Raw genomic sequence first — 26,727 nt, 5'->3', positions numbered from 1 at the left:
AATCATCTATGAATGTTATGAACGAATCATAACCATCCACACTCTTTACAGAAAACGGACCACAGATGTCTGTGTGAATAATCTGTAAAATTTCTACGCTTCGTTTGACATCTTTCTTAATTTTCTTTATATACTTTCCTTATATGCATTCTCTCCATTGTTCTAAATTTGAGAGCTCTAATGGAGGAAGAATATTATTCTTAACTAGTCTTTCTATTTTCCTCCTCAAAATATGGCCTCAATGATAGTGCCATAATTTCAACGACGCATCATGAGCTCTCTTATCCACCATTTCCAAAGTAACTCTCTGTCACCAGCTGCTTTTATCAGCTGAGTAGCATGTCTTTGAAGAGCTAGTGAACTGACTATTTATTCTATCAAGGTACTCGATGACCGTATCACACTCTGGGATTGAGCTCACAATTACAGTCTCAATCATGTTCTTTATCACAGCCAAATATTTTTTGTCGATAGTGACCCACTTCCTATGCTCAAGGTCATAGGACATCTTTTGGGATTCAAAATCCCTCTCTTTAGTTGCCCAAGCAGCAGCATCCTCATTTATCTCCCTCACCGGTGCCACATGCTCAGTAGAACACGGTGATGTGACTACTCAGTCCAACTTAGACAAGATGAAGGCCAGGTCAAACTTTTTTCTTAACTTAAAAAATGATAACAATTGCATGCCTTAATTCCAATGTTGGTCAAAATTAAAACATACAACTGTTCTTATACACTAACTCTACATCATCATTGGGTAAAAATAGAATTAATGCATAAAATCATTAAAATTTACAACTGTTCTTATACACTAATTCTACATCACCGTTGGGCAGAAATAAAATTAATGCTTAAAATCATTAAAATTACGATATTGTCATTAACAACGTTGGTCAGAAAATAACATCATAATCATGTCAAAATCTCTTTTTCTCCAATTAAATATCACGTTGGTTCAAAATAACAGGAGAATCAACTATTTTTTTAGCAGCGGAAACATGAAAAAATTCACTATCTATTTTTTAGAAGCTTTTCTTGTTCATATCTACTTTCTGGAAAAAATAACACGTTTGTGTAATTTACTAGAAATTTTAAAACCTTTAAAATTCATCAAAATGCATTCAAATCAGCTTCTGAAATTAAATAAAATTCAAATCTTTTCATGCTATTCATTCTGGCTTGGCCTACTGCAACAGCAACGGCCCAGACAGCCAGCGCAGTGCCTGGCCCAGCGGCGCAGCAGCACCGTGCAGCAGTGCGTGCGACCTATCAACGCGCCAGCGCAGCCTAGGCCCATCAGCTATAGTAGCGGCCTGGCCTACAACAACAGCTCTTTTGCGCATGCGCGCGGCTCCTCCCTCGCGCCTAGGCCGCAACCTGAGCCTGGGCCACGAAAGTAGCCCGCCGCGCTCGCCCACCTGGGTCGAAAGGCGGCCCATTGAATCTGAGGCGTCCACGTTGATCCGACGGCCGAGCGACAATGTCGCTAGATCAAACCCCCCCCCCCCCGGCCGTGGCTGCCCCAGAAACCCTATGCATTTCTTTCTCACCTTTCTCTCTCTCAGCGCAACAGCTCTCATCGCAGCGAGCAGCGGCGGCGACCGAGCGACATGGCGCCATTGCCGGCCCCTTTGCCGGCACGCGTGCTCCCCACACGAGTGAGCGCGTCGCCATCGAGCGGACTAGCGGCGGTGCCCCACCGCGCCTGTGGAGGTCGTGCCCGAGCGGCAACGGTCTGTCTTTTCGCACGCCGATGAAATGGCAGCGCGCCTGTTCATCCCGCGCGATGGCGGTGTCGGCAGTAGTGAGGGTAGGCCTCTGCCCTTCCCTATCTTCTTCCCCTTCTGGATCTGAGTCATGCGATTGGGGATTAGGGTTAGGGGTAGGGTTTCTTTTCCCGATTTGATTCGTTCAATTCGATTCATCTCTTTCATTTGATTTCTTTTCTTTTCTATTTGTACCGAATCGCTCTCTTCCCCTTCCTCGTCGCGAGTTAGGGTTAGGGTTCGATTGAACCCGATTCGGTTTTGCTCTTGGTTTTGATTCGAGATCAGCGAGATAAGCCCCTTTCCCTCTTCCCCTTCTTCTCTTTTGGATCTTCTTTCTTTTTCTTTTGGAGTTGAATCGATTTGGGGTTAGGGTTAGGGATAGGGTGTGACTCACTGGAGTCACTATTCTTCTTCCCCAGTGAGTGCTTTGTGGGTTAGGGTTCGGCTTTGATTCTCTTCTAGGCCGAATCCCTCTTCCTTTGTTCGGCCGAATCCCTCTTCTTTTGTTCTTTTCTTCACCCAGTTAGGGTTAGGGTTAGGAACCCCTTCTGTCTGCTCAGATCTGAAAGGAGGTCTGTTCTTTTCTTGCCGCGCGCTGGCGAAGACGTCGGTGCGGCACCTTTCCCCGCATGGTGGCGGTGGTGACTGGGAGTTCAGTGGCGTCCGCCAACCCCCGGTCTCTTTTCAATTTTCTTTTACCCGGTTAGGGTTAGGGTTTTAATCCAAAATAGATCGAATCCTTGTTCTTTCTTTTTCTTTTCTATTCACTACCCATACTAGATCTACACATGGGCGAACCTCGCTCTGATACCATTGTAGGTATCAAATAGTACCTCTGTAAAGTGGATCAAGGGGTAAGCTTCTTACTTAGATCAGAAAACTGTTGATGTACCTCGCCCTAGGTCATCATTCGGTCCATGGCGCCGCAGCGGTTTGGACATCGGTGTCGCGACAGCTCGGCGCAGTGGAGTCCAGCGTAATGGTGGCGACGGTGGAGTCGGTGGGGCTTCCCATCGCTGGCAGCACTCTTCTTTAGATCGGATTAGGTTTTCTGTTGGTGGGTCACGGCGGCTCCGGTCAACCTCATAGTTAGAGCCGTGAACCCCATCTATCTTTATAGTGTTGTGCGACAGGGGCCCACCTACCGTATTAGGGTTGGGCGCCTCCGATCAGGGCGCAGATCCAAGGGCCCAATAGGCCGTTGGGCCTATTGGTGGAGATCAACTAACACTCAAGAGTGCTCCGAAAACTGCTATTTTTAGAAATTCGTTATTTCTGAAAATCAAGTATTTCTCGTCATCGACGACAATCAAGAGTGCTTTGAAAACTCCTGGTTTTAGAAATTAGTTATTTCTCGAAACTAAGTATTGGCCACTGACTAAAATTTCTTGAAATCCAGTATTGGCTACTGACTAAAATTTCCATTGGTTATAATTTATAACTCGTGTTGTTAGGGTTCCTCGACAGCCGGCTGTTTGCTCGGCGTGTTTGTATTTGGTAGATAGTTGATTGTATCCTTACAGTTATAGGGTTCATCTCCTCAATATATCACTCCTCACTACTGGGCTACTTGGCGCAAGCATTACATGACAACGCTGGGCCGGTCACTCAAACATTACGGGCCCTCTTTCTTGTGCTCTTCCTAGGCCTTGCCCCTTGCGGTGGACTGTCAATGTGACCGGAATTAAAGTTTAGTCACCGGAAAACACTCTCTAAGCCTCGCAATGCATTCTTCTCCTGAGAGAGACCTTCAGAGAACGTGGGCTTGTTCACACAATGGGCCTTGGGCCTCGGGCCACCCATTACCTGTTGTTCCACTAGTAGCCCAGGAAGACCTACTGCTCAGCTGGTCGTCCCCACCACTCTGGGAAATTTAAATATTTGCCATCGTTGCTAAAGGCACTTGACCAGTTGCCAATTTTAGTTTTGCAAATACATATTTGCCACATAAACAGTAGACAAAGCTATATATTTGCCACTTTGAACAACGTGGCAAGTCAACTCACCGTGCTAACATGTATAGATCGTGGGAAACGACGCTTGTGACCCTGTCTCCTCTCTTTCAACCCATCTCCTCTCTCGCTATCCCACTTTCATATGGACCCCGCTTGTCATCATCTACCTCACACCGGCTCCCATCTCCTTTGTCTACCGCTGGAACCCAAGCCACCGTGGCTTCGTTCTTCTTGGGCCGTGAGTGGTCATTTTATTGTTGATTTTGTTTGCGCCAAATCAGGGGCAGTTTTCACATCGGTGCTTCTAGTGCAGGTAAGATTTGCCCTCCTTTTGCAATTTCAAGTAAAACAGTACTTTTTTGCGAATTAGTAATTTACTATCTGTGTTGACAATGACCATGTTCCTCTCGTGTGCCTGTTTCTGAACTTTTTATGCTCCATTTGATCAAAAGATACCGTGACACGTTTAGAGCTTCTGTGACGAAACATTGAGCACATGAATATATAGCAGGATCGTGGCTGCTAATTCCTTATAAATAGCTGAGGGTCATGGTAAAACGATTCTGAAGATGGTCGATGATGTCTTTTTTTTCGACACGAGGCATCACCTCATTCCCATTGATAGCAACGGAACTACATTGTTTGAGAGTTTACAGAAAGCAGCAAAGAGCGGTAAGCAAGATAACGACTGTTCCAGACACATCGCCAGCATCAGACGAGCTACAGTGCAGCATGGTAGAGATAACAGAACTAAAGAAAAGTAACGCATCACATCTACTAAAAGGCCCTCCAGGCCAGAAGAGCAGACATCTGCAGACTCAGAAGCACCAAAAGAACCACACCACTTCCAGTTCAACAGCCTTCATAAGAGCATCCTTAATCTCGATCTTCCTCCTGTCCATCCTCCAGCAGGCACTGTCCTTGTTTCACTGCTTTCTTACTCATTAGCTTGACCGCTATCGCCAACATTGATCAATGGTGTCTTTTTGGGTAATATATATAGATACCTACTTGAGAAAGAAGGCTCGACAAATAATCAGTGAGAACATTACCCTTGTAATTGGTCAACTCTTGACTAGAATGGTGGTGTGTGGTCGATAAATTAATGAACTCTTGACAAGATGAACACAGGAACAGCGTACAAAGAATTCATTCAAAAGCATTGCTGACAAATGGAACATGAAATTAAGCCAAAATCATGCCAGTTCGAAAGGGAGACAGATACATTCCAAACAGCATACAAACACAAACACAGACATGCTGAATATATATATAGGATACTGATACAACAATTGACACGGAAGATGAAGAACTTGAAGGGCCCTTCATCATCTTTATTCAATAGATATAGTAGAAGCAACATAAGTAGAAATACTTCAGAAGTAGCAGGAGGAGCAGCAGCATGAACGAGCAACACCAACAACTCTTCATCTTCGGTAGGAAAGGTAGCAGTTACAGAAATACTTCAGAAGTAACGGAGTAGTTTATCAAGGAGTAGCAGCTACAACTGTTCATCTTTATTCCATCGTAGAGGTAGCAGTGCAGCAGCAGCATTACAAATAGAAATACTCTAGAAGTAGCAGGAGCAGGAGAAGCATTATCAAGGAGCAGGACCGACAACTCTAGATTCTTCACCACGCTGAGGTGGACCGATTTTGAAATCAATAACATTACGGTTACGGTTTCTATCAATGTCTCTTTGCAGTGTCTGCAGTCCCTCCTGGTTGTATGATCCCCCATTGAGTACGAGGTGTGTTAGACTTCGGAGATCTTGGACCCCTGAAAGTGACTCCATGTAACTGAAAGACCAACTCATCTTTTGAAGCTTAGGGAGTATATTTAAGGTGACGCTGGTGATAGTATCATCTTCAATGGCAATATCCGTGAGATTCTTGAAGCTTAGATCCTCCTCAAGGAAGATCCGATCCCTAACAGAAGCCCCGAAGGTGATAGTGCCTTCTCCGAATGAATGGTAAAAGAGCCTGAGATAGCGTAGTTTAGGAAGCATACCAAGTACACAGAGACCATCCTGCTTCAGAAAAGTATCCCGGAGAGTTATCTTGGCAAGGTGATGGAGCTCCTTGATCCTTGGAGGCAGCCCCCTTCTGATGCTGCAGATGTGTAGGCTTTCCAGGAGCTTTGGAGGTCTCAGTAAAATAACATCAGCAGCATCCCAACTACCTGGTGGTTCCATTCGGATTGACAAGGACCGAAGGCATCGGTTGAGTTTCTCAATCTGAAGGAACAACTCCTTCAAGCTAGCCTTCTTACCAGATAGAACCACACCCAGCTTCTTGAGGTGCTCAAGTTTGTCACCAACGTTAATCAGCTCTTTAGCACTGTCGGTAACTTTGACACGGAACAATATCTCGAGCTTTTCCATGGTTTCAACAGCACGAGGCATGCACACAGTGGAGAATGATTCCTTGGACCTGATAATGTCTATATCTTGGCAGTCGATAATGTGACCAGCAAGCAGATGCTTCAACTTTGGCAGCACCGTGTTGAACACCAGTACCTTTGTTCCTCGTATGTCAAGGGTCTCCAGATTCTCCAGCTGACCTATTTGCTTGGGCAGATGGGCAACATTAGTGTTCCGGAGACTTAGATACTTGAGTTTGCGAATCTTGCATATGGTCCACAGGTCTTTGGGCTTGAGGTCGTTGCGACCTTCCAAATCCAGCACTCTCAGCAGTAACATCGAATTGCTGGACATTGAATTCAAGAAGCTTGTGATACTAGAGCTTGCCGGATGGAGCTGCATACCATTCCGGATTGAGTAGAGGAGATCCAGGTTTTCAATTGGCAACTGGCTGTTGAGCAACAGATCCTCAACTGTGGGAGAGTCCCTTTTAATCAAGTCATCAACCAAAGTATGCACGGCGCAGCTCTTTACCTTGCCCATGCCACTGACTTGGTGAGAATTAATAAGCTTCTGTTCGACCACGGCGTCAAAACAGTGATTGGCTTCATCTTCTTCTGTTATCAATCCTTGGGCAATCCACCTCCTTAGTAAACTTGCCCTCCGAACGCCGGACGCCGCCGCCAGGCGTGCTGATTCCACGGGTGAAAACAGCTGAATACCATAAGCAGTTGTTGTAATCGTTTGGCAGTGTTTGGTAGCAGAAGGTTATTATTCGGTTCTCTTTCTCCTGGTGACCTGTGCCAACAAGGCTGTCCTTGAGGCGCTCCATTTCCTTCTTCGTCATGTCAGGATTGTAGTAGAGGGCATAGAGGATCATCTTCATGCAAACCTCATCCGGGCTGCACTCCTTAAGAATATCACGCACAGTTGGAGACATATCGTCGTCGTCGTAGCTTCCCGGAAGCAGGGCGACCGCTCTCTCCAAGTAAATATCAAGTAGAGAGTATTTTATCAGAGACTCGTTATCTGTGGCAGGGTAAGAGCAATCTTTTGCTGACTCGTTATCTGTGGCAGGGTAAGAGCAATCTTTTGCTGCAGCACTGTCGTTTGTGCAGAGTGCTATTGCAAACTTACCCTTACGTAATCGGCACAGAAAACTTATGAGGTCGTCCAATATCTTTTTGCAACTCAAACCGGAAAGAACAAGCAGCAGTCTTTGTCCTGAACTATACTTCTTGATAAACTCCACGGCCTTCTTCTCCTCCTTGAACTCCTCGTCGTCCCCAGCAGCAGGAACAGCCTGGGAATTTCGAGAATAGGGGGGATATGCGAACCGGGAGCGCTCCAGTCTCTGCTTCTTAGCCTGACTAGCTATGTGCACTTTGATCTCCGAGAGAACAGGAGGCCTTCGGACGGAGACGTGGAGCACCGTTGATTTCCAAGGCATGGCAATCTTGTTCGTGTCTCTGAGTCTGCTGTGACGTTTGAGCACGGTCTCTCCGACAGCAGCTTCATCCGTGCCGTCTTGCACAAGGATTGCGACGACACTGATACCCTGCTGCTGCTGCTTCTTGTCACTGCCGTCCAACTGCTTGTCGCCGACGTCCGACCGCTGTTCCTCCATGTCGCCGGCGTCCGACTGCTGCCTCTTGTCGCCGGTGTCCGATAGCGTTGGCTCCTGCTGCTTGTCGCCGGCGCCGGACTGCTGCTGCTTGTCGCCGTCGCCAGTGCCCAATACCATCGGCTGCGTCTTTCATAAATGATCGTTTGGCTGTGGCTTGTCGTAAATGATCGTAAATTTTTAGCCATAATAGTATTTTTCTCTCATACAAACTAGCCAGCAGTGCTTCTTCACGAACCAGCAACGATACGAACCAGCCAACCGAACAGGCTTGCTGGTGTCGGATTGCGTCGGCTGCTGCTTGTCGCTGGCGTCCACTTTGCTATTTTTTAAAAATAATAACAGCAGAAGCTTACGATACATATCCACTTTGCTATTTTTTTAGCACGAAATAAAGCTCTATTTAGAGTACACACAGGCATCATAAAAAATAACAAAATAAAAATAAGATCTGGTATATGCACTAAGCAAATACCTATGAATCCTTGATCATAGACATGTTCTCTCTCTTCATTTCTCACTTCTATTCACCTAGGGTGTCTTTGGTTGCTTCAAGGATGGGATGGGACCATCCATGGATATGTATCGTTTGGGTGGGTGGATCACTGGAATAAGTAAATCCATAGATATGGAATATACTTCTAGATTATGGATTTTCTGCGCCGAAAAAAATCTGGCAGACTAACTTATCCATGTCTTCTAATCTTTATCATTAGCAAATAAATTAAGGATTATTAGTATGTTATATTATTACTTAGTAATTATGATGATAGGATTAGTTTTGATAAGTGTTAATAAGTTGATTAGTGCATGTTTGGTGTGCTAATTAGGATATTAGCGGTGCTAATTAATATATTTTATTTTAAATTAGTGATTATCATGACAAAATTAGTATTAGTGCATATATTTATTAGTATGTAATTAGTTGTTATTATTTTTAAATAATAGATATAATTAGTCAAATATTCTCATCCCATCCACTTTCATCCGTCCAATCAAACATGCATCATGGATATTCTTATCCCAATATCCATGGATCGTCGTACCTCATTAACTTCGTCCTCCAACCAAACCCAAACCTAGTTATTTGCTGATGTGGCTTGGCAACGAGGGCTTTTCCAATAGCGAAGAACTCATGCATTGTCCCATGCAGGGAAAAAAATCTCGGCCAGAAAAAAACGAGATTTTCGATAATCCCGTTTCTCGCCTGGGCCCGGTAATTTCAGTTACCGCTCAAATTTTTTTTGCCATTTTGAATTTGGACCCGTGAAAAAAGCCCGCTGGATGGCCGGCCCAAATACCCACCTCCATATATATATTCATCAGTCCTTCTCTAACCCTAAAGCTTATCCATTCGTCCACCAGACTCATCGCCGTGGCCGCCGCCGCTGTCGTCGCCGCCTGCCACTCGTCTCCCTCACCAAGGCTGCTTGGTCGTGCAGGAGCTGCACTGGTGCTTCAACACTGCTTGTTCTTGTTTGCTGCTCGTCTCCCTCCCCAACGTTGCTGCACTGGTGCCACTCGTCTCCCTCCCCAACGTTGCCCTCCATCCTCACGACCTCACTGCTAGGTTTCCATAGGTACAATAGCTCTATTTCCATTTGATTTTGAGAGTACATGTTCATTTCAAGCTTTGTGTGTGTACTGCCAGGACGTGTGCGTCTCTTCTGTGATGGTGACTGGTGATGCACGTTCACGCCCTCTAGCTTGTCAACCTGCTACTCGAGGCGAGGGTGATGCTTTGTCGAGTGGTGTTGCTGGTAGAGTGCCGATGATAGACACTAGTGCTGCGGTTGAGGTGGTTGCAAAAAATGGTAAATCAATACATTGTTGTATGACTATGGGAGATTCATAGTAAGTGTTTAACTTTCTCAATTGTTGTGCATGTGTTGATGACCACCAAGCTATTTGAATGATAATTTTGAATGAATTTGATGGCAACAAAATTTATCTATGATATCTAAAATGAACTATAGAGGTATTGTCAATGCCAATAGCTGAACTCCTTTTGTTGCAACAATAGCACATAAATGAATTTTTTTGTTATGCAATTCAAGAAAATGTGTTAAACAAACACTGCATGTGGTGTTGCATGACCTGCAAGCTGACTGTAATGATTTTGAATGAACTTGATGCCTACAAATTGTATCTATGATATCTAAAAATGAACACTGCATTTGGTGCTACAAGACAGTAGCACGTAATTGACTGTAGTACCAGATGAGGATGCCTAGGCGTCTTTGGCACAGCAAGTTGACACAGCAGTGTCAGATGAGAAGGCACAGTTATCAACAGATCAGCCAACTGATATGGAGGTCTCAGAGCCTTCTTTGGATGAGCATCCTGTTCAAGATGAAAACTCTTCATTAGGTAAAAAGTTGATGAATCCAAAAATGCTCTAGTGAAGTTAAGTTTTGATCTCTGGATGCTATGTGAATCTGTAGATGGCAAAGGCAGTGATGGTAATTTAGATGCTTCAAAATCTTCTAAAGCTGGAAAATCACCATCACCAGAGAAGATGAAATATTGGAAGGAACATGGCTTTAGTAGGTAATACAAGTTATAGAAGAAAGTTGTTCTTCTATTGTAGTACAGATTCCAATTAACATGATGGTGTCTTCTTAATGCAGTTTGATTGTTTGTGCCCCTGGTCACGAAGTCGAGCGTCTTGTCGCTGATCTGCTTCCACTTTTGTCTTATTCAGCTCCATTTGCTATATATCATCAGTATCTTGATGTAAGTAAATATAAATATTTCTTGATCTTGATACAGAAGCATGCCACGTGTTAACTAAATTTCATTTGGTTTATTACATTTATGCTATAATTTTTGCTGTCTAGAATCTTGATTGAAGTGTCTGGAAAGCAACATAGAGTATCCTTTTCATGCCTGAGATTATTATTAACATGTGTTGTGGAGAAAAGTCATTTTTTGTTTCTTCCTATCTCTCGTTTGCTCTTCTATAAAATATGATTGTCATAGTTCCTTATTTCTTTGTCTATATCTTCATGCAGCCTCTTGCAAAGTGCATGCACAGCTTACAAGTATCAAAGATGGCTATTGGATTGCAGCTTTCTGAACCCTGGCTACGTGAATACCAGGTCAGTGCCTGAACATTGAGGAATTTAAAGCAGAAATAGCTATCCTTATGAGTTTTAAGGTTCTCTTATCCACATTCTTAAATAATCGTAATGCATTCTTAAATAATGCATTTGAAGATAATTCTGCACTCTTCCAATAATCGTAATGTATTATGTGTACTGAATTTGCTTATTAAAATGCAGTAGGCTAATTTCGGAAACAAAATTTATGTGCTGCTAGGTCATCTTTTGTAATTTCCCACATGATGGTACATGTTTAAACAGTTACAACAGATAGGAAAAATGCACAATTGCTAGGTCATCTTTTGTACTTTCCCCACATGATGGTCCATGTTTCAACAGTTACAACATATTGGAAAGATGCGCTATTCCTTTTTATTTCACGTGCCCTAGCCCCCCTTCAAAGAAGTATTGGTGTAGGAACTTAAAGAACTCTGGTCTTCCTTATGTACAATACAGGTCCTTCCATCGCGCATCCATCCACACATGCAAATGAATGCGTTTGCCGGTTATATCTTGAGCGGCATAAGATACACAATACAGATGATAGCAAACGAGTGAGTCATCAATAAGGCATGGTTTCAAGCAAAAAAGGATAGCGTGCCATTTTTTTACCTTAAAAGGTGGGCAAAATTTTGTAGTCTAGCTAGCAGTCTGCTTGCATGTTGAAACCAGTATGCGGTTACCAGACATATACGTTGCCATGCTTACAGTTACAGAGAATGACACCTGGGAGTAGGGTAGTGTTTAGTTCCCAAAATTTTTCAAGATTTTCCGTCACATCGAATCTTTAGACGCATACATGAAGCATTAAATATAAATAAAAATAAAACTAATTACACAGTTTAGACGAAATTCGCGAGACGAATCTTTTAAGCCTAATTAGACTATGATTGGATACTAATTGACAAATAACAACGAAAGTACTACAGTACCATTTTGCCAAAAAATTCACCAACTAAACAAGCCGTAGGACAAGAGCATTGCTATCAAGATGTGTAATCCTGTGTAACTTGTATTATTGTTTGTTGTAGTTTTAGAGAACTCGTATTAAACTTGTACGGGTCGAGGTATTTTATGCCTCCGGCTGTAGTATATTTGCGGGAGATATCCTTGTGTACTGTTTATATGCTTGTGGTGAACAGACAGATGTACGAGTTTTAAAGAGACGTGAAAAGGTATTAACTCCCTCGTCATACTTTCTCTATCCCAAATTAAAGCAACTTATAGAGTTGTACTAAATCAAACTATTTAAATTTAACTAAATTTGTTAAAAAAATATTTATGACACTAAATTAGTATCACTCAATGCATCATGAAATATATGTCATAATATATTTATTTACTGTCATAGATGTTATCCTTTCCAATAAAGCCGGTTAAGCTTAAGATGGTTTGACTTATGATTAATGTAACTTAAGAGGGGTTGATTTATGATTGTTGTAGAACTTGATATGTTTTGGAACGGTGGGAGTAATGCTCATAAAAAAAAAGTGTCATCTTTTGTTCACTGAGAATTATGGAAGCACTGAAATGCATTTGTGTTCAAGGCACCAAGTCCTAGTATGCCAATGGTTTTACAAGCGGTGGCAAATGATATCTGTTTCTGGTGTTTTCTGTCGCTCCTGGTTGAGGCTCTAGTGTGTTGGTTGAGGCTCCTGGTTTCTAGTGTGGTGGCAAATGATATTTGTTTTTTTTTTCATAAGTCTTTACTATGAAATGTAGCATTATCAAAACAAAGGAATAGAAAAATTGCATGGAGCTTTACACAGTTTAACATGAATTTAAATTTAAAAATACAAGAAAGTTTCCATTATAACCTTTGGATGCAACACAAGAAAAGTGTATGAGTTTTCAGAGAGACAGTAAAGTTTTTATGATGTCCAACCTCCTGTTTGTTCTTTAAAATTCCTATGGTTTTCTACGTCCCATAGGAATCTAAAGGAATTTTGTAGGGTTTAATCTTTTGTTTCAAAAGTACTCGGGAAGCAGCTATTGACGTGAATAGGGGCTCATGTTGGGTTTTCAACTAGTCTAGTTGTCTTTTCTTTCGAATGGACATAGGGAATTCTCCTATAGGATTAAAATCTTCCAGAATTCTTATGCTTTTCTTTTATTTCAGAGGCCTTAATCAAAGGACATGGAGCTCTTTGCATCATTCGAGAGAGAGAAAAAATGTGGTCCCATGTATCATGCATTTTTGGTGTGTAGTGTTGTGTTCAGTCTCGGGGAATGAATCAGGGTGAGGAAGTATTGGTTCAAACACCTCTGGCTTAAAACTTGATATTTTGTTTTTTATTCAAAGTCAAATTCAAACATTGTATATATATACACGAACCAGGAGAAAGAATTGAACTTTGGCCTTGTGACACTGGGTCATTGCAAGTCTGTGAACTGTGATGCTGAGAAGCATTTCCAGTTCCAGAGTTACAATTCTGACTGTTTCTGCGTCAAATGAAGGCGACAATTCCGAGTGAACACATAACAGAGAGCGAGTTGTGTGGTACAGTCAGTAGGCAGTAGCATCTTCTGCATTCGGTTTCCGAAGTTGCATTGCATACTGAAAATTCCGAGTGAGCACGCAAGCAGTCTGCCGGTCACTCTTTGCACTGGAGACTGGAATTTTCTTGAAACCTGCGCCGCCACGGAGTCGTAGCTAGGCGCGTGATGGAGGGTCGATCAATGGCGCGTCCTAGGATGAGACCAGAGGCCAGTGGTCCACCCGTCCACGACAACGCCGGAATGGATGCATGCACGTAACACGCCGTCCGGATTCCGATCGACCCCGGACGGAGGAGGGGGAGTCGACGTCGTGCTGTTTTGTTTCTTCTTCTTCTTCCACGAGAGCGACAACCGACAACCGGCCGCCGGCCCGGTCTGCTCGACTGCTCCTGCGTCTGCGTGCGGCGTAGCCACGTCAAAGATGCGGTGCCGACGCGTGTTTCCGTCTCCGTCTCCGTCTCCCTGGACGCTCTCCGTCCGTCCCGGTCTCCCCACGCGGCGGGCGGCCGGCCACGGCCAGCCAGAGCAGGTACTACTACTTGGCGACAATCAACGAAAGCGTGGGTCCACGGCCCGGACTCCTTCACACTTCACACTTGGCAGGGTCAGGGAGGACTCCAGTCCCTCCAAAGCGCACCATTTCTGCTGCCTGCTCCAACACACCACACGCTGACACGCCTGGTGGTGGCGGTGGTCGCCGTCGTCGGCATGAGGAAAACGAGTGAGGTGGGAGACGAGACGACGGACCACGCGCACGCGGTGTGGGCGTGTGGCAGTCGTAGCCTGAGGGCTGAGGCTGGGCCCCCAACAGCCACGACGAGTAGTAGAGGAGAAGGCGGGCAGAGGGGCTGCAGCGGCCTTGTCGCGACGCGCTTGGACTGGCGCGGAGCCTGCCTAGATGCCGTTTCGCGCCCACATCGGTTGGGCCCCACCTGCCTCCCTTCTCCGTGGTGCGCCGTGGCCTGCTTGCTGCTGGGCTCGCGTGCCTCGCCTCTCGGCTGTGTGATGGACCATACCAACGAAGAGGATCCCCATCCATCCCAACCGCCCAAGCCAGTCAGTGAAGGCTGCTGCTGTCTGTCCACGCTCGCCGGACGTCCTCGTCCGCACCACAGTCCACAGTGCTGCGTGTACAGTAGCGCGGCAGTGAGTGGAGTAGCACCAGACCACCATCCCACAGAGCAATAACTGGTGTGCGACTGCAGGACAACAGACAAGGGCAGGCAGCATGCTGTGCGCAAGGCCATGATGACAGCGCGAGCCGTACCAGAATCGCACCGGATCATCGCCCTCGTCGTCACCCGACACGTCCGGATCGGATCAGTCAGAACTGTTAGGAGTTAGGACCAACAATTGTTTCTTTTCTTTCATATACACCTATATAGCATAGCATATACGGTAGCACATTAATAGTATAGGAGTATATATATATAATAAAAGAAGATAAGTTCATCGTTTTGAGACAGGCCCAGCACCCCAGTTCCGGTCAAAGCTTTTGTCCTGGGTGCGGCGCACTGTCCACATCCACTGTTGCTACTACGACGGCCACGAGGCCACGACGGTGAGTGACGCTTAGGATTGGCAGTTGGCACGTTCCACGGCCGCTGCTGACCTGCTCAGCTGTCGTCGCCCCGACCAGACCAACCGGCGACCACCCAAGCCCCAACCAAGCATATCCTCCGGGGTCCGGACCCATGGAGGCATCGATCGGATCAGCATGCAGCGAACCTCGCCGACACGTTTCGGCCTCTCGTCGCGCTGAAAGGGACCCTCGCGCACATCGCGAAAGCCAGCAGGTCCCTTTCCAGTTTCCAGCCACGCTAGTACACGGCACCAGGTGTCCCGTCCGGTGAACCCTCCCCTCCTCTCTCCCCTGCCGGTCCAAGGCGCATTTCATTTCGCAAATTCGCAGAGCACCGAGCCAGCCACGTTCACCGCCGGAGCGAGATGGCTGGCTCTGGCTGGCAGCACGAGCGCCACCGGAAGTGCAACCCAGGCGAACGGGTCAGACACGACACGGTACCAGTGGCGCCAACTGGGCGAGATGGATGGATGGCTTTTCCACGGAGACGCCCGTGCCGCACGCTCTTGTTTTTTCACGGGAGAGAGACAGGCTGCCAGGCAGGGGCGCAGGGCCGAGGGAGGCAGGCGGGATGGGCGTCAGCCACACACGCTTGGTTGGTTGGTTGCCCCGGCACGCCACGGCGGCACCCTTTCTTTCCTTTCTCTGCAAAAATAGCACAGCAGCACCACCACTTCCTCGGTTCCGTGAGTTAACAAAACACACCAAAAAGGACAGAAATCGCGCCCACGGCAGGAGTCCTACCTCCAGTTGTCTTGCCCTGCCTGCCTTAATGCCTTTGCCTTTCGCTTTCCTTTGCATTGCATCACCAGACACCAGGCAGGCAAGACGATAAGAGGAGGGAGGGGCAAAGGGCCCCCGCCAAACACTTGCCCTGCATTCCCATGCCCCAATCATGCATATGGATGGCAAATACAGACGTGTGTGCCTTTAGGTCCCTATCATCGCCACGAAGACGGTGTAAACGACACGGATTTGCACTAAGCATATGCATCGTACAGCACTCAGGGGAGGTCACAGGTCAGGTTCTCTATAACTCTTATAATACATTCAGTGAGAAGATCAGACATACATATACCAGTGTTTGCCATTTATCTCACGCTACAGAGCTACGCTTACAGGGACTAAAATACCGCTAATAGCTGCTCGTTAATACCAAAGGTACCTGCTACTACTTACTACTGGCTGGGACTGGGTACATAAATATTTACATCAGAAGGCAGAAGAGCAAATCAGCAATAACAATAGTAGTAATAATCTTGGCCCTTAAACTTGATGCCAAGAGCAAACTGCGGCGAAGCAAATGGAGACAGTTCTACGTTCACTACTAAAACCCAAACGGACGGGATGGGTCGCTACGGACAAGCTAAAGATTTCAGGAGTTACTTGGCTGGGACCCGGGCACCCGGCACAATGAGTTCATCATGCATCGTCGGCTCTTCCTTCACACAACCTACACACAAGCCAAAAGGGACAAACGAAAGATGAGCCCCTTTTCCTTTTTCAGTGCAGCTTGTCATGCCAAACATAAGTATCATGTGACCAGAGGCTTTGGGGATCAAGAATCAACATCATGAGACAAGTTTTCGAAGAGCTAAGCCTACCGGATGCTGAATTTAGCAATGCATCTACAGTTACTAAACAGAGACATCCAATGTTTATTTAGTTCAGTTAAAAACCCATTCGCCATCACTGTTGCAAAAACAAGTATTGAGGATCAAAGGAGAACTTACCTAGTTATCTAAAATTGCTTGCTGCAGGGCAGGCAGACATCCTACTCATTTGGGGCGGCGCAACCTTCACCAGCTGCTAGAGGTTCCTCCTTTCTTGGCGCAGATGATTTTGAGTTCATCTTCTGGACCTCCTCCTTTGTATAGATGTAGATCTTCCGCACTATGCTACAGAACTCTCTGCTCATAAATAATGAACTGGTGTCAACATTGGAACAAAAGCACATACATGTATCAAGCTACGAGTAAGATAAAGACTTACTCCCACGGGTCATCTCCCACAAGCATCATGTCACCCTCGTTGTCAGTATAAACGATCTGCCAGTTTCTGTTGGCAGATACTAGTTCACCATCGAATTCAAACATCTTGTCTAGTTCTGCTTTGAGTTCATCATAGTCAGTGAATTTAGAGAGGTCCACAGATCTGCCAAGCGCAACTCCTTGCTTATGAACCTGAAAACCATTCAAAGCAGAAGTGTAAATTGCAGAGGATAGGACTACAGAAAAAATATAAGCTCAGCCACAAAGCAACCATGCAATATTATTATACATACAACTATAATGGTGCAATCAAGCCAGTCTACATGGACTGAAAGCATCCATGGCATGTATCATCAGGCATGTTTTGTTAATTGACTTCTTTTTGTTTTTTTAATTTAATTCTATCAAATGGAAATGTTTGGCAACCTAGGAAGACCACCAAACCATTATTGGCTGATTTGACCAGTGTCAGTGAAAATTACAGCTTTGAGGCATGGGATACTCAAGATCCTGTGCAGATATGGACGATTAGGATCCAAACCCAAAGGATTTATAAACCATATAGCAATATTCCCTTATCTAGAGAGGTCAAAAGTATATTTTTTTTAAATAACTGATAAAATATTCCCAATCACATGCAAAAATTGAATAAAATCAGTTTAGGCAAGTGCATGGTCACAAACATAAAAACAACAATACCTTTGTGCAGCTCCTTGTCGAAGCACCCTGGGACTTGCTTTGAATATCTTTTGAACTTTGCTGGGCTTGCTGAATACTTTTCTCGTTCTCAGTGGCAGTTCCAGCTGTGCTTACAGACCCCTCAGGCAAGCACTCATTTTGCATAGGTTGCAATTCATTCACAGGTGCCGATGGTCGAGTTTGTACCACATGTTCCTGGATAGCAGACAATGGAGAGCTCAACTGGACAGGAGATGGACTAGGTGGTATCAACTTGGAACCCAAAAATCTTGAACCCACTGCCTTCTCTAGTCTTTTCCAAATCAAATGGAGCAACTGTTGCATGGGGCCTGACCACTCGTGACTGTTCAACCTGGGGAAATGGCTGGTTCAACCAACTTGATGGGTTTTGTCCAAAGCTGAAACTCTGCTGTTGTTGATCACCTGGATTACCATAGATCGTATTCTGGTCGCTCCAGAAACGCAAGTCACTGTTTGCTGTTTGTGTCCTTGTGCTTGATTCAACAGTAAGAGAAGGTTGTTGAGCCATATAGAAGTATGGATCCGCAAAGCGATGAGCTGAACCCTGATCTTGAAACTGATTGTTGAAAGAAAGACGGTGATGATTGTCATCATAAGCTTGCATAAAGAACCCCTGCGTATCTCCAAATGATTGAGAGGCAGTGCGGGCATCCTTGAAGGCAGAACGTGTGTCCTTGAAGTCAGTTTCACGCCTTCCCAATGGCGTCCAATTCCCCATAGCAGGTCTCTGCTGAAAATTAGTGTGAGCTTTCCCATTGGGCGATGGGGACCACATCATCGGCTTCTGAACAGTGGAATCAGAGTCGTTGCTTTCAGTCAGGTTATTCCTCAAGGTCATCTGCTCTTGACCTTGCAACACCGAATTTTGATGTTGTGTTTGAGCAGAGGCGATATCGATCTTGGCTGCACCTACAAATGGCACAAGATGATTTGTAAAGCATTAGCCTCGCTATATTTTAGTCACCATTGCTCTTGTAACTGCAGCAATCTAGTAAACTCACTTTCTTTTGTGAGAACAGATGCTTCAGGTGAAGGTGGAGGAGCATTTTGTCTAGGTCTTTTTACTCTAGAAGAAAGTGGGAGTGGATTAACTGGAGGTGATGAAGCAGGCTCTATCTTCCAAGGAGAGACCCTATCTGGTCGCGGGATTGTAGAAGGCTCATCCCAGCGCACCTATAATTAATAAAAAAAAAGCAACCCTTCATCAGCGTAAGATTTAAGACCATAATGAAAACAATAAACATTGAATAAGCAGTTACCTTCAAGTATCTCCAACTCGAATCAGGCCATAGTGGGTCAAGATTTTCACAGCCAATGATTGTACCAGTATACCTACAAGACAAGATAAAAATGCATCACGAATAAGTAACTACAAATAATGAGCAGGTACAATGATGGGACCAGGGACATGAAGCTACAAAACACAGAACAACAATAAGACAGTTACCTCTGCTCTGGTGCCTCTTCCCCTTCAAACCTCATCCTGAATCTCATCCCAATAGAATGATTGTTTTTTACTGACTCCATATATTGATCATATGGTATGATGAACTCTGAAGGGCTCGTCCTAACATTGATATTTAGAGATCAGCAACAAGTTAACTACCTTTATTAAGAACAAATTGCATGTTATAGCTTCATGCAAGATTATCAAGGTAAACCAATATGTAAAGTCTCAGAAATGTAATCAGTTTGTTGCAGACATGTCAACATACCTAGGCTTGTAGTAGACAGTGAACATGGATTTGGTGTTGATGGCATGCCATGCAGTCGCAAGGACTCCGAGGTGCATGCTTTGGCTAGATATGACTGAAGAAGGTACATTAGACAACTGCCTCATAGCCCGCCTAACACCAACTCGAAGTTCACCATTTTCTCCTCTGCATAAGGAATAACAGAAACTTAGCACCAGATCGGGAATTGCTTTCATGCTGGGTAGGCAGGAAACACAGCAGACCTGAGGAAAATGAAGGCGTCTCCAGCAACAAGCCTTTTGGAACTAACAAAAACACTCCAACCACTCTGAAGGAGATGCCTCCTAGGTTGCCCTGAAGACGGATTTTGCGCACAGTTAACAATCATCAACATCAGGCACTTTTCAATTAGCATAACAGATACAATAAATCACAGAGAAACTGATGGATAATCTAAACAAAAAAATACTGAATAAATCGACATCACACAGACAATCGAAAGTAACGGTGTAACAAATCAATCAGTCCCATAGCATACACGACAGGATACGAACCACGGCAAATGAGAGGAGCCCAAATTACCACGAAAGATGTGGCGGAAGCGCCACTCCATGCCATGCAGATCCTTCGCCACCAGCTCCTGTGTGGGAGGCGACTGCGTCATATCCTGCCAACGGAACAAAGAAGATCAGCTGACCCGACGAGAAAAATCTTACGCAGAAGCTCGCGCATCTCTAGTTCTATTAATAGCATAGTCCAAATCCACAAGGGGTGAAGAACACACACCAGTGGAGGGAGGCACTCGTCAGCGTGACGGCGCAGCACGGAGAAGCCGCCGTGTGTGCTGGTGTCGGAGGCGGTGAGCGTCTTGCAGAAGGACCTGACTGCTGGCCTCGGCGACGCAGCGGACGCAGAACTCGCCTTCTCAGCCGCCACATCGGTTTGCTGCATGAACGAACAAACAGAGCGAGAGCAAGTGAGAATCTCCGAGTACCGAGGGAAATTTTCCCGATACACGTGCCGTCCGAATTGGGAGGCTACCTCGGGCTCTGGCATGAGCATGATCTGCGCGTAGACCTCGTCGGTGTCCGTCTCCGCCTGGAAAAAACCCGGAAAACGCGTAAGCACCGGGCCTGGAATTGCTCGCCGCAGGGGAAGCGGCCGCGCTAGACGCGGAATTGGCAGCGAAAAACCGGGGGAGGGTAAAAAAAACGGCGGGAAGAGGAGGGAACCTTGAGCTCGACGTTGAGCACGCGGCAGAGCAACTTGGAGGGCAGATCGTAGAGGCGCATCTGGTTCCCGGCGACCTGGTTCATGGACGCCTCCACCTGAGAGCCCCCAGCACCCAAAATCAGCGCCCGGAGCAGGGGAGCGAGCTAAAGCTCCAGCGGGAGCAGAGCAAGAGCGTGAAGATGAGGAGGTGTACCTGCTCGATGTGTCCCTGGGGGAAGTAGAAAGACGAGGTCGCCGACGCGGGGGACGGTGACGAGCGGACCGGCGCAGGCGCGCCAGAGCTCCGGGTACAGCGGATCCCCTGCCGGAACAGAGCAAGGCACCATCAGCACGAGGCTCCGCTTGGAGGAGACAGGCGAACACGAACAGAGATAGAGAGAGAAGGCAGCGGGGCGCCGGAGCTGACCGGATCTGGCGCTCGCGTGCGTACCTGAGTTAGACGGGGCCTGGGACGGCAGCGCCATGGCTGCTGCGGGCGGCATCTGCCTCGGATCGGGCGGCGGCGGGGTGGGAAACCCTAGACGGAGGAGAAGGGCGCGCGGAAAGTGGGGAAGGAGGCAGCGGCAGTAGCAGTCGGAGGGGGAGAAATGTTTTTGTGGGCGGAGGAAGGAGAGGGGAGACGGGAGGATTTGGTGTGGTCTCTTTGTAGGGAGTAGAGATAGACACCCCCCACGAGACGCAGCGGTGGCGTTCGGACAAAAAGAAAGCCGGTGGTGACCCGGCCGCGTTGGCTTGGACAGCCGGTTCGCGCGGCCCGCTCCGGTCCAGTTTGCCGGCTGGCGAAGGCGTGGGCTCGGGCCCGGGCCTGTGCTTGCGTGTGTGCGGCTGGCTGGTCTGACCGGCCTGCAGCGGCAGCAAAAGCGAGACGGGGTGGTGGGTGGTGGGTGCGGTGCGGTGCAGTGGCCGGGCAGCGGCTGCAGGAGTAGAGCAGTGGCGGGCGCTGCCGCGCACCTCACAACACCTACGGACGGACGCGCAGCTTTATTGGTGGGGTAGGAGCAACTCGTAGGCGACGGACGGACGGGCTCCCACGCCGCAGCAATGCTTTCTGTTCTGCACCGCACCACCCTGCTCTCTGCTGTTTTTACTCTACAAATATTATTACTGTACTGATACTTGCTTGTGAGGAAATTATTTTCTTTCCGAAGAAAAACTGAAAATAGCCGGGGTTGATGGTTGAAGGTTGAATTTACCTGCGAGTGATGGAACTCATCTCTGACTGTGAGTGGCCTTTCAAGACAAGGTTTCTTAAGCCTTGTTTGGCAAGGTATACCGCTGTTTGCTATGGTTGCTATCTTGCTGAGGAGCAAGATGGTGAAAACAAAACGAAAATTGAGTTCATTTAGAAAAGAAGGGAGAGAAATGATCTTGCTAGTGTAGGCCCTATTTGGATCCTTCAGTTTTTAAGAATTTGATTTTTAAAAGTCTATCTACTGCACAACCATGTGTTTTATGTAATTCTAATAAATAATTTTTTTTGCACCATAGGATTAAGATCCAACAGCCTCCACCTTTCTTCTACCTTCAGATAATCACAAAATCACAGATCCACAGATCATAGATCACATATCACAGAAACAATTTTTTCTATGGTAGGACAAATTACAGAGCGGTTCCGGACCCCGGCAGTGTTCCGACGCGACGGGCAGGACGATTCCGGACCCGAGGCAGAAGATGAATCGAGCACCTGGCAGGCGTGCTGATCTATTCCTGCTTTCGCATCGTCAGCCGCTGCGTGTAGGGCCAGTCAAAGACAGGGTCCAGAAATTAGTCGGAAACACACACCCGCTCCAGATGCCCACCTCCCTTCACTGCCCATGGGGCCAGAGATAAGAAGGGACCACCTGCTATAGAGGGTAGCTAGATGGCGCGTCGCGAACGGTGGTCGTCGGTGTTCTACGCTGGCGCACGCTGGAGAGTCGAGTGCACGCTCACCGTATGTTTTCTGTGTTAAAAAATTCATGTGTTTTTAGTGCTAAAATACATGTGTGTTGTATAGCATTTCTGTTTTTAAAAACTAGGTGGGATCAAACATGCTAGTTTTTGTCCGATTTCTTGTGTTAATTGTTGCCAGATTCTTAAAACACAAGAAAATATTGATATCCAACTTTTATTAGCTTCTTGTGACCATATGAGCGATAAATGAAGCCAGATTTTTTAAAATTTAGGGATCCCATCACCTTTATCAGTTTTTGTTCGGAATCTAGATTTTAAAAATTAGAGGCAAAGAACCGGTTTTTGGTTTTTAGGAATTTGAAGAAACTCATCTAAACGGGTCCGTAATTGTGTCGAGACAAACCGGAGAACTACGCTAAATAGGGCATTAAAGGCGTCTTATATCGGTAAACGTTACATCGCACTCAATACGGACGAAGCAAAGTAAATGTGAATGGGTCCTGGCCAGTAGAATCGCAACGATAGTATTTCCTTTATTCAACGGGAATAACCAGTAGCAAGGTTTTTGTGAGGTGACGGAGGGAATTACCACGCCGCCGGTCCATGGTCCGACCGACACGTCGCTTTTTCGAGCCTTTGACGAATTTCCAGTCCACATAAAAACCCTACTCTCTCTTTTTTTTTACCAAAAACAGGAGATATTTTCCGGTTGGCGGAAATCGACAGCGAGGAAGAAGACCCGGAGGCACCTCAGCGCCGTTCCATTTTCGCAACCGGTGGTGCTCCCTTTCGTTTCGTTGCGTTTTTATCGTGCCGTGGACCAGGGGGGCAAATGCGATAAGCCTCGCTTTTCTACGCGGCGAGGCGATGGGTGCTCTGCTCGGCCACGGTTTTGTTTTCCACGGCAGCGCCCAGGGGGTTGTACACGTGGAATTTCCCGCCCGGCGAGGCGATACATGCATGCAGGTATACCAAGAAAACAACGAAAAAGAGAGATAAAAAATGGGGCACGGCAGGGAGAGAGGGGGTTGGATCGTCGGGGAAGCAAAGCACAGCTTGATTTGGAAGCGTTAAGCAATGTCAAGAGTAATTTATTTCCGCCCAGAAAAGGCAAGGCAGGGCGACGCCGTAAACGGAAATCGATCGATTCGATGGAGGAAAAAACCTTTGTCTGCCTGCCTGCCCCTGCCTTGGCACGGCCGAAAAGTCCTGCACGTACGAACGCGCACGGTTTTTTCCACTCCTGGGCGGCAAGAAAGGAAGAGCGCGCCAACGCTGGCGGCAGGCATGAATGGGCGCCGGGGCGCATTAACGAGGACACCTTGCTCATGCACAACTTGCTGACGGTTCTGCTCCTAGTTGTCTAAGCTGGATGGCCCTGGAGCTTAGGCTGTGTTTAGTTTGCGGAATGAAATTTTTTAATGTCACATCGGATGTTTCGGGATGTTAGAAGAGGTTTTTAATACTAATAAAAAAACTAATTACATAGCTCGCCTGGAAACTGCGAGACGAATTTATTAAGCCTAATTAATCCATCATTAGCGCATGTTAGTTAATGTAACACTTATGGTTAATCATTGACTAATTAGTCTTAAAACATTCGTCTCGCGATTTCCAACCAAACTGTGCAATTAGTTTTTTTTCGTCTATATTTAATACTCCAATGCATGTGCCGCAAGATTCGATGTGATAGTTTAGGGCGAAAATTTTTGGGAACTAAACCAGACCTTACACGGAGAAGATGATAATAATAAAGATTTATGTATTGTGAGCTTTATGCCTGCATGCAAATGACTCTGTCAGAGCAATGGCGGCAATGATATGTGGCCAGTGCTGCCTTTTTTTTCCCTTCACTTCACGCCCTGGCTGTCATTAGCGCATAATGGTGGTGGTGAGGAAACACTACTACTAAAAGGCAGATCAGGTCAGGTCAGCAGAGGTCGCGTGCGGGCGCACCATCACGGTGAGGGAAGAGATAATATAGGGAGCAACCGAGGGAGATTAACAACCTCATCGCGAGGATTAGTTTAACCACGACCATCAAGAAGAAAGGAAGAAGGAAACGGAGGGCAATAATTGCTGTGTGAAAGGAACAGAAAGTGGCACGGCAGGCTGGCGGCCGCCCGGGAGAGAGGAGGCAGGCGCGGCGGTGTCGCGGCACGCGGGGCGCGGCCTGCTCCTGTTCCCGTCGCCGGGGGCGGGGCCTCCAAATCTCCAATAAACAAGTCCCCACGGCTCCACTTCTTCGGTAGCAAAGCGGTCGAGCCGGCGAGGCGAACAGTGGCAGCCTCACGTCTCGGCATCTCCACCGGGCCCTCCCCTCCATGATTAGTTTAACACTCCAGCTAATTAATCCATCGGCCTCCTCACATAATCGCGATTAATTTAAACTAAACAGCCCCCGTGGCCGTGCGTGGCGTCCGGCTGGCGCCAAGGCCTAGGCAGGCACGCACATGGCTGCAGCGAGCAGCGATAATCCTAGGACCAGACCAGGAGGACCGGGCGGGCTGTCTCCTGTGTGGGCTGTGCAGCCGCGGCCGCAGCTCCCCCGGCCGACCTCGTCGCCCCGCCCGCCCTCATCATTATTACCGGCTCATTACATTAGGCTGGATTAGATTAAGATTAGCGACGATAATCTGCCTCCTCCACCACCACTACTGGCGTGGCGTGGTGCCATTTAAAAAAAATTTAAAAAGTTTCGTATCCCGACGTGAAGACCTAACCTGGCCTGGCCTACCACCACCACGGCCGGTGCGTGCTGGAGCTACTACTTTCCTGCTGCTACGTCCATGGAGTCAGGCGGCTTAGGCCAGTCTCAGGTGGGGTATTATCTCCCAGTTTTCAATACATCCATATTTTGATACAGTGCAGAAGAGTTTCATTCCCATGAAACTCTCTCTACTCCCATAAAACTTTTATCTTCTCTCTTTTTCATCAAGATAGTGCTATAGTCAGCATATTTAATGCCCTATGAAACTCTATGAAATCCTCATTGAGACTAGTCCTTAGGCTAGCCGATTAGTATAATGACTAACGGATTAATAATTAATTGATTACTCTGCCCGTTGGTTACTGGCCGTGCCTGCCCTTTTACTTTAGGCGCCTACTTTGACCACCTCCTCCCCTCACTCCTGTTGCAAGTCGGCACGGCAGTAGAAGATGGATCGGATCGGATCCAGAGGCACGGCCAGGTCGAGTTCAGTGTTGACCTAGGTCGTCGTAGGCTGGCCAGCGATGAATTTACCGGAGAGAAAGAGAGAGCGAGACTGCGAGAGTGATTGCTTGAGCTATCTTTCCAGCTCGGCAGACAGTGCCACGTCGGAAAGGGACACGCACACCAAAGTCTCAGTTTTTTTTTGAGCATGTAAATTTCAAGATTGGACAAATCTGTATAGAAAAATAGTAATATTAGTATTATATCAAATAAAAAACATTAGGTTAATCATAAAATGTAAACCTATGGTAAATCTATTTATACTTTAGAGACATTTGATACATTTTTCTATAAACTTCATTAAATTTTAAAAATTGGATTGGTTCAAAAGTAGAATGGTATTTTTTTTATGGAGGGAGTAAGACTTGAAGACGAGACGACCTCCAGCCAACTAGACAGCCATGGTAAGCTCCGTCACCACGCTGCTTGGACTTGGACTGCACTCCAGCAGTCCTGTACCCAATTAATTAAATTTCCTTTGCGAGGCTCGCCTGATTAATTAATTAATTAGTTAGTTAGTTAGTTAGTTAGTTAGTGCTAAGCGCAGGTCGATGTCACCTCTACTATGACAAAAAGGAAAAAGTCTACTTAACCCCTCACCTATTAATCATGGTCTACTTCATACCTCAAACTATGAAACCGTTTATTTTACCATCTGAACTTTTTAAAACCGTCTATTTTACCCCCCTGGCGGTTTTCGACGGTGGTTTGCTACAGTAACTGTGGCTTTGCTACAGTGATGGTGGTTTTGTCTTTTTCTTTTTTATTTATTTCTGGTGAATCTTTAAAAAATCATAGTAAATCACAGAAAAATTATAAAATGAAAAATCTAATTTTGTTGGACTCCACATGAGTAGATCTACACAATGAACATATAATATGATATGCTTTAGTACAAAATTTTTGCTGTAGTTTTAGATTAACTGGAAAATCCAATTTTGTCTGTAATTAATTGGAACAATTCATAGCTGCAGCTTCTGTGGTCTAATTATGGTGAAATTTTTATGGTAGGCTAATTATTGTATGCTTGAACTATAGTAAAAATTTCGTACTCATTGGACCATGTATAACTTAGTTATAGATA

General features: G+C 46.2%; 1 protein-coding gene and 1 pseudogene across 1 annotated transcript; both read right to left on the bottom strand.

Moving 5' to 3' along the window:
• Positions 1-5,094: 5,094 nt before the first annotated feature.
• Positions 5,095-7,830, bottom strand: LOC136455544 (disease resistance protein PIK6-NP-like; annotated as a pseudogene).
• Positions 7,831-15,921: 8,091 nt separating this feature from the next.
• Positions 15,922-21,166, bottom strand: LOC136451054 (auxin response factor 4-like). Its single transcript, XM_066451794.1, is given in 17 exon segments — positions 15,922-16,348; positions 16,629-16,805; positions 16,888-17,078; positions 17,586-17,825; positions 17,827-18,515; positions 18,608-18,779; positions 18,866-18,938; positions 19,054-19,173; positions 19,322-19,486; positions 19,564-19,654; positions 19,883-19,967; positions 20,087-20,245; positions 20,342-20,398; positions 20,533-20,628; positions 20,727-20,756; positions 20,758-20,834; positions 20,964-21,166. Coding segments are annotated over 16 exon segments (2,433 nt in total). The 5' UTR covers positions 21,016-21,166; the 3' UTR covers positions 15,922-16,348; positions 16,629-16,669.
• Positions 21,167-26,727: the final 5,561 nt, after the last annotated feature.

Source organism: Miscanthus floridulus, chromosome 5 (genome assembly GCF_019320115.1).
Source record: "Miscanthus floridulus cultivar M001 chromosome 5, ASM1932011v1, whole genome shotgun sequence".
Taxonomy (NCBI): Eukaryota; Viridiplantae; Streptophyta; class Magnoliopsida; order Poales; family Poaceae; genus Miscanthus; species Miscanthus floridulus.
Note: the sequence above shows the minus strand (reverse complement) of the source record. Positions and strands in the feature narration are given on the sequence as shown.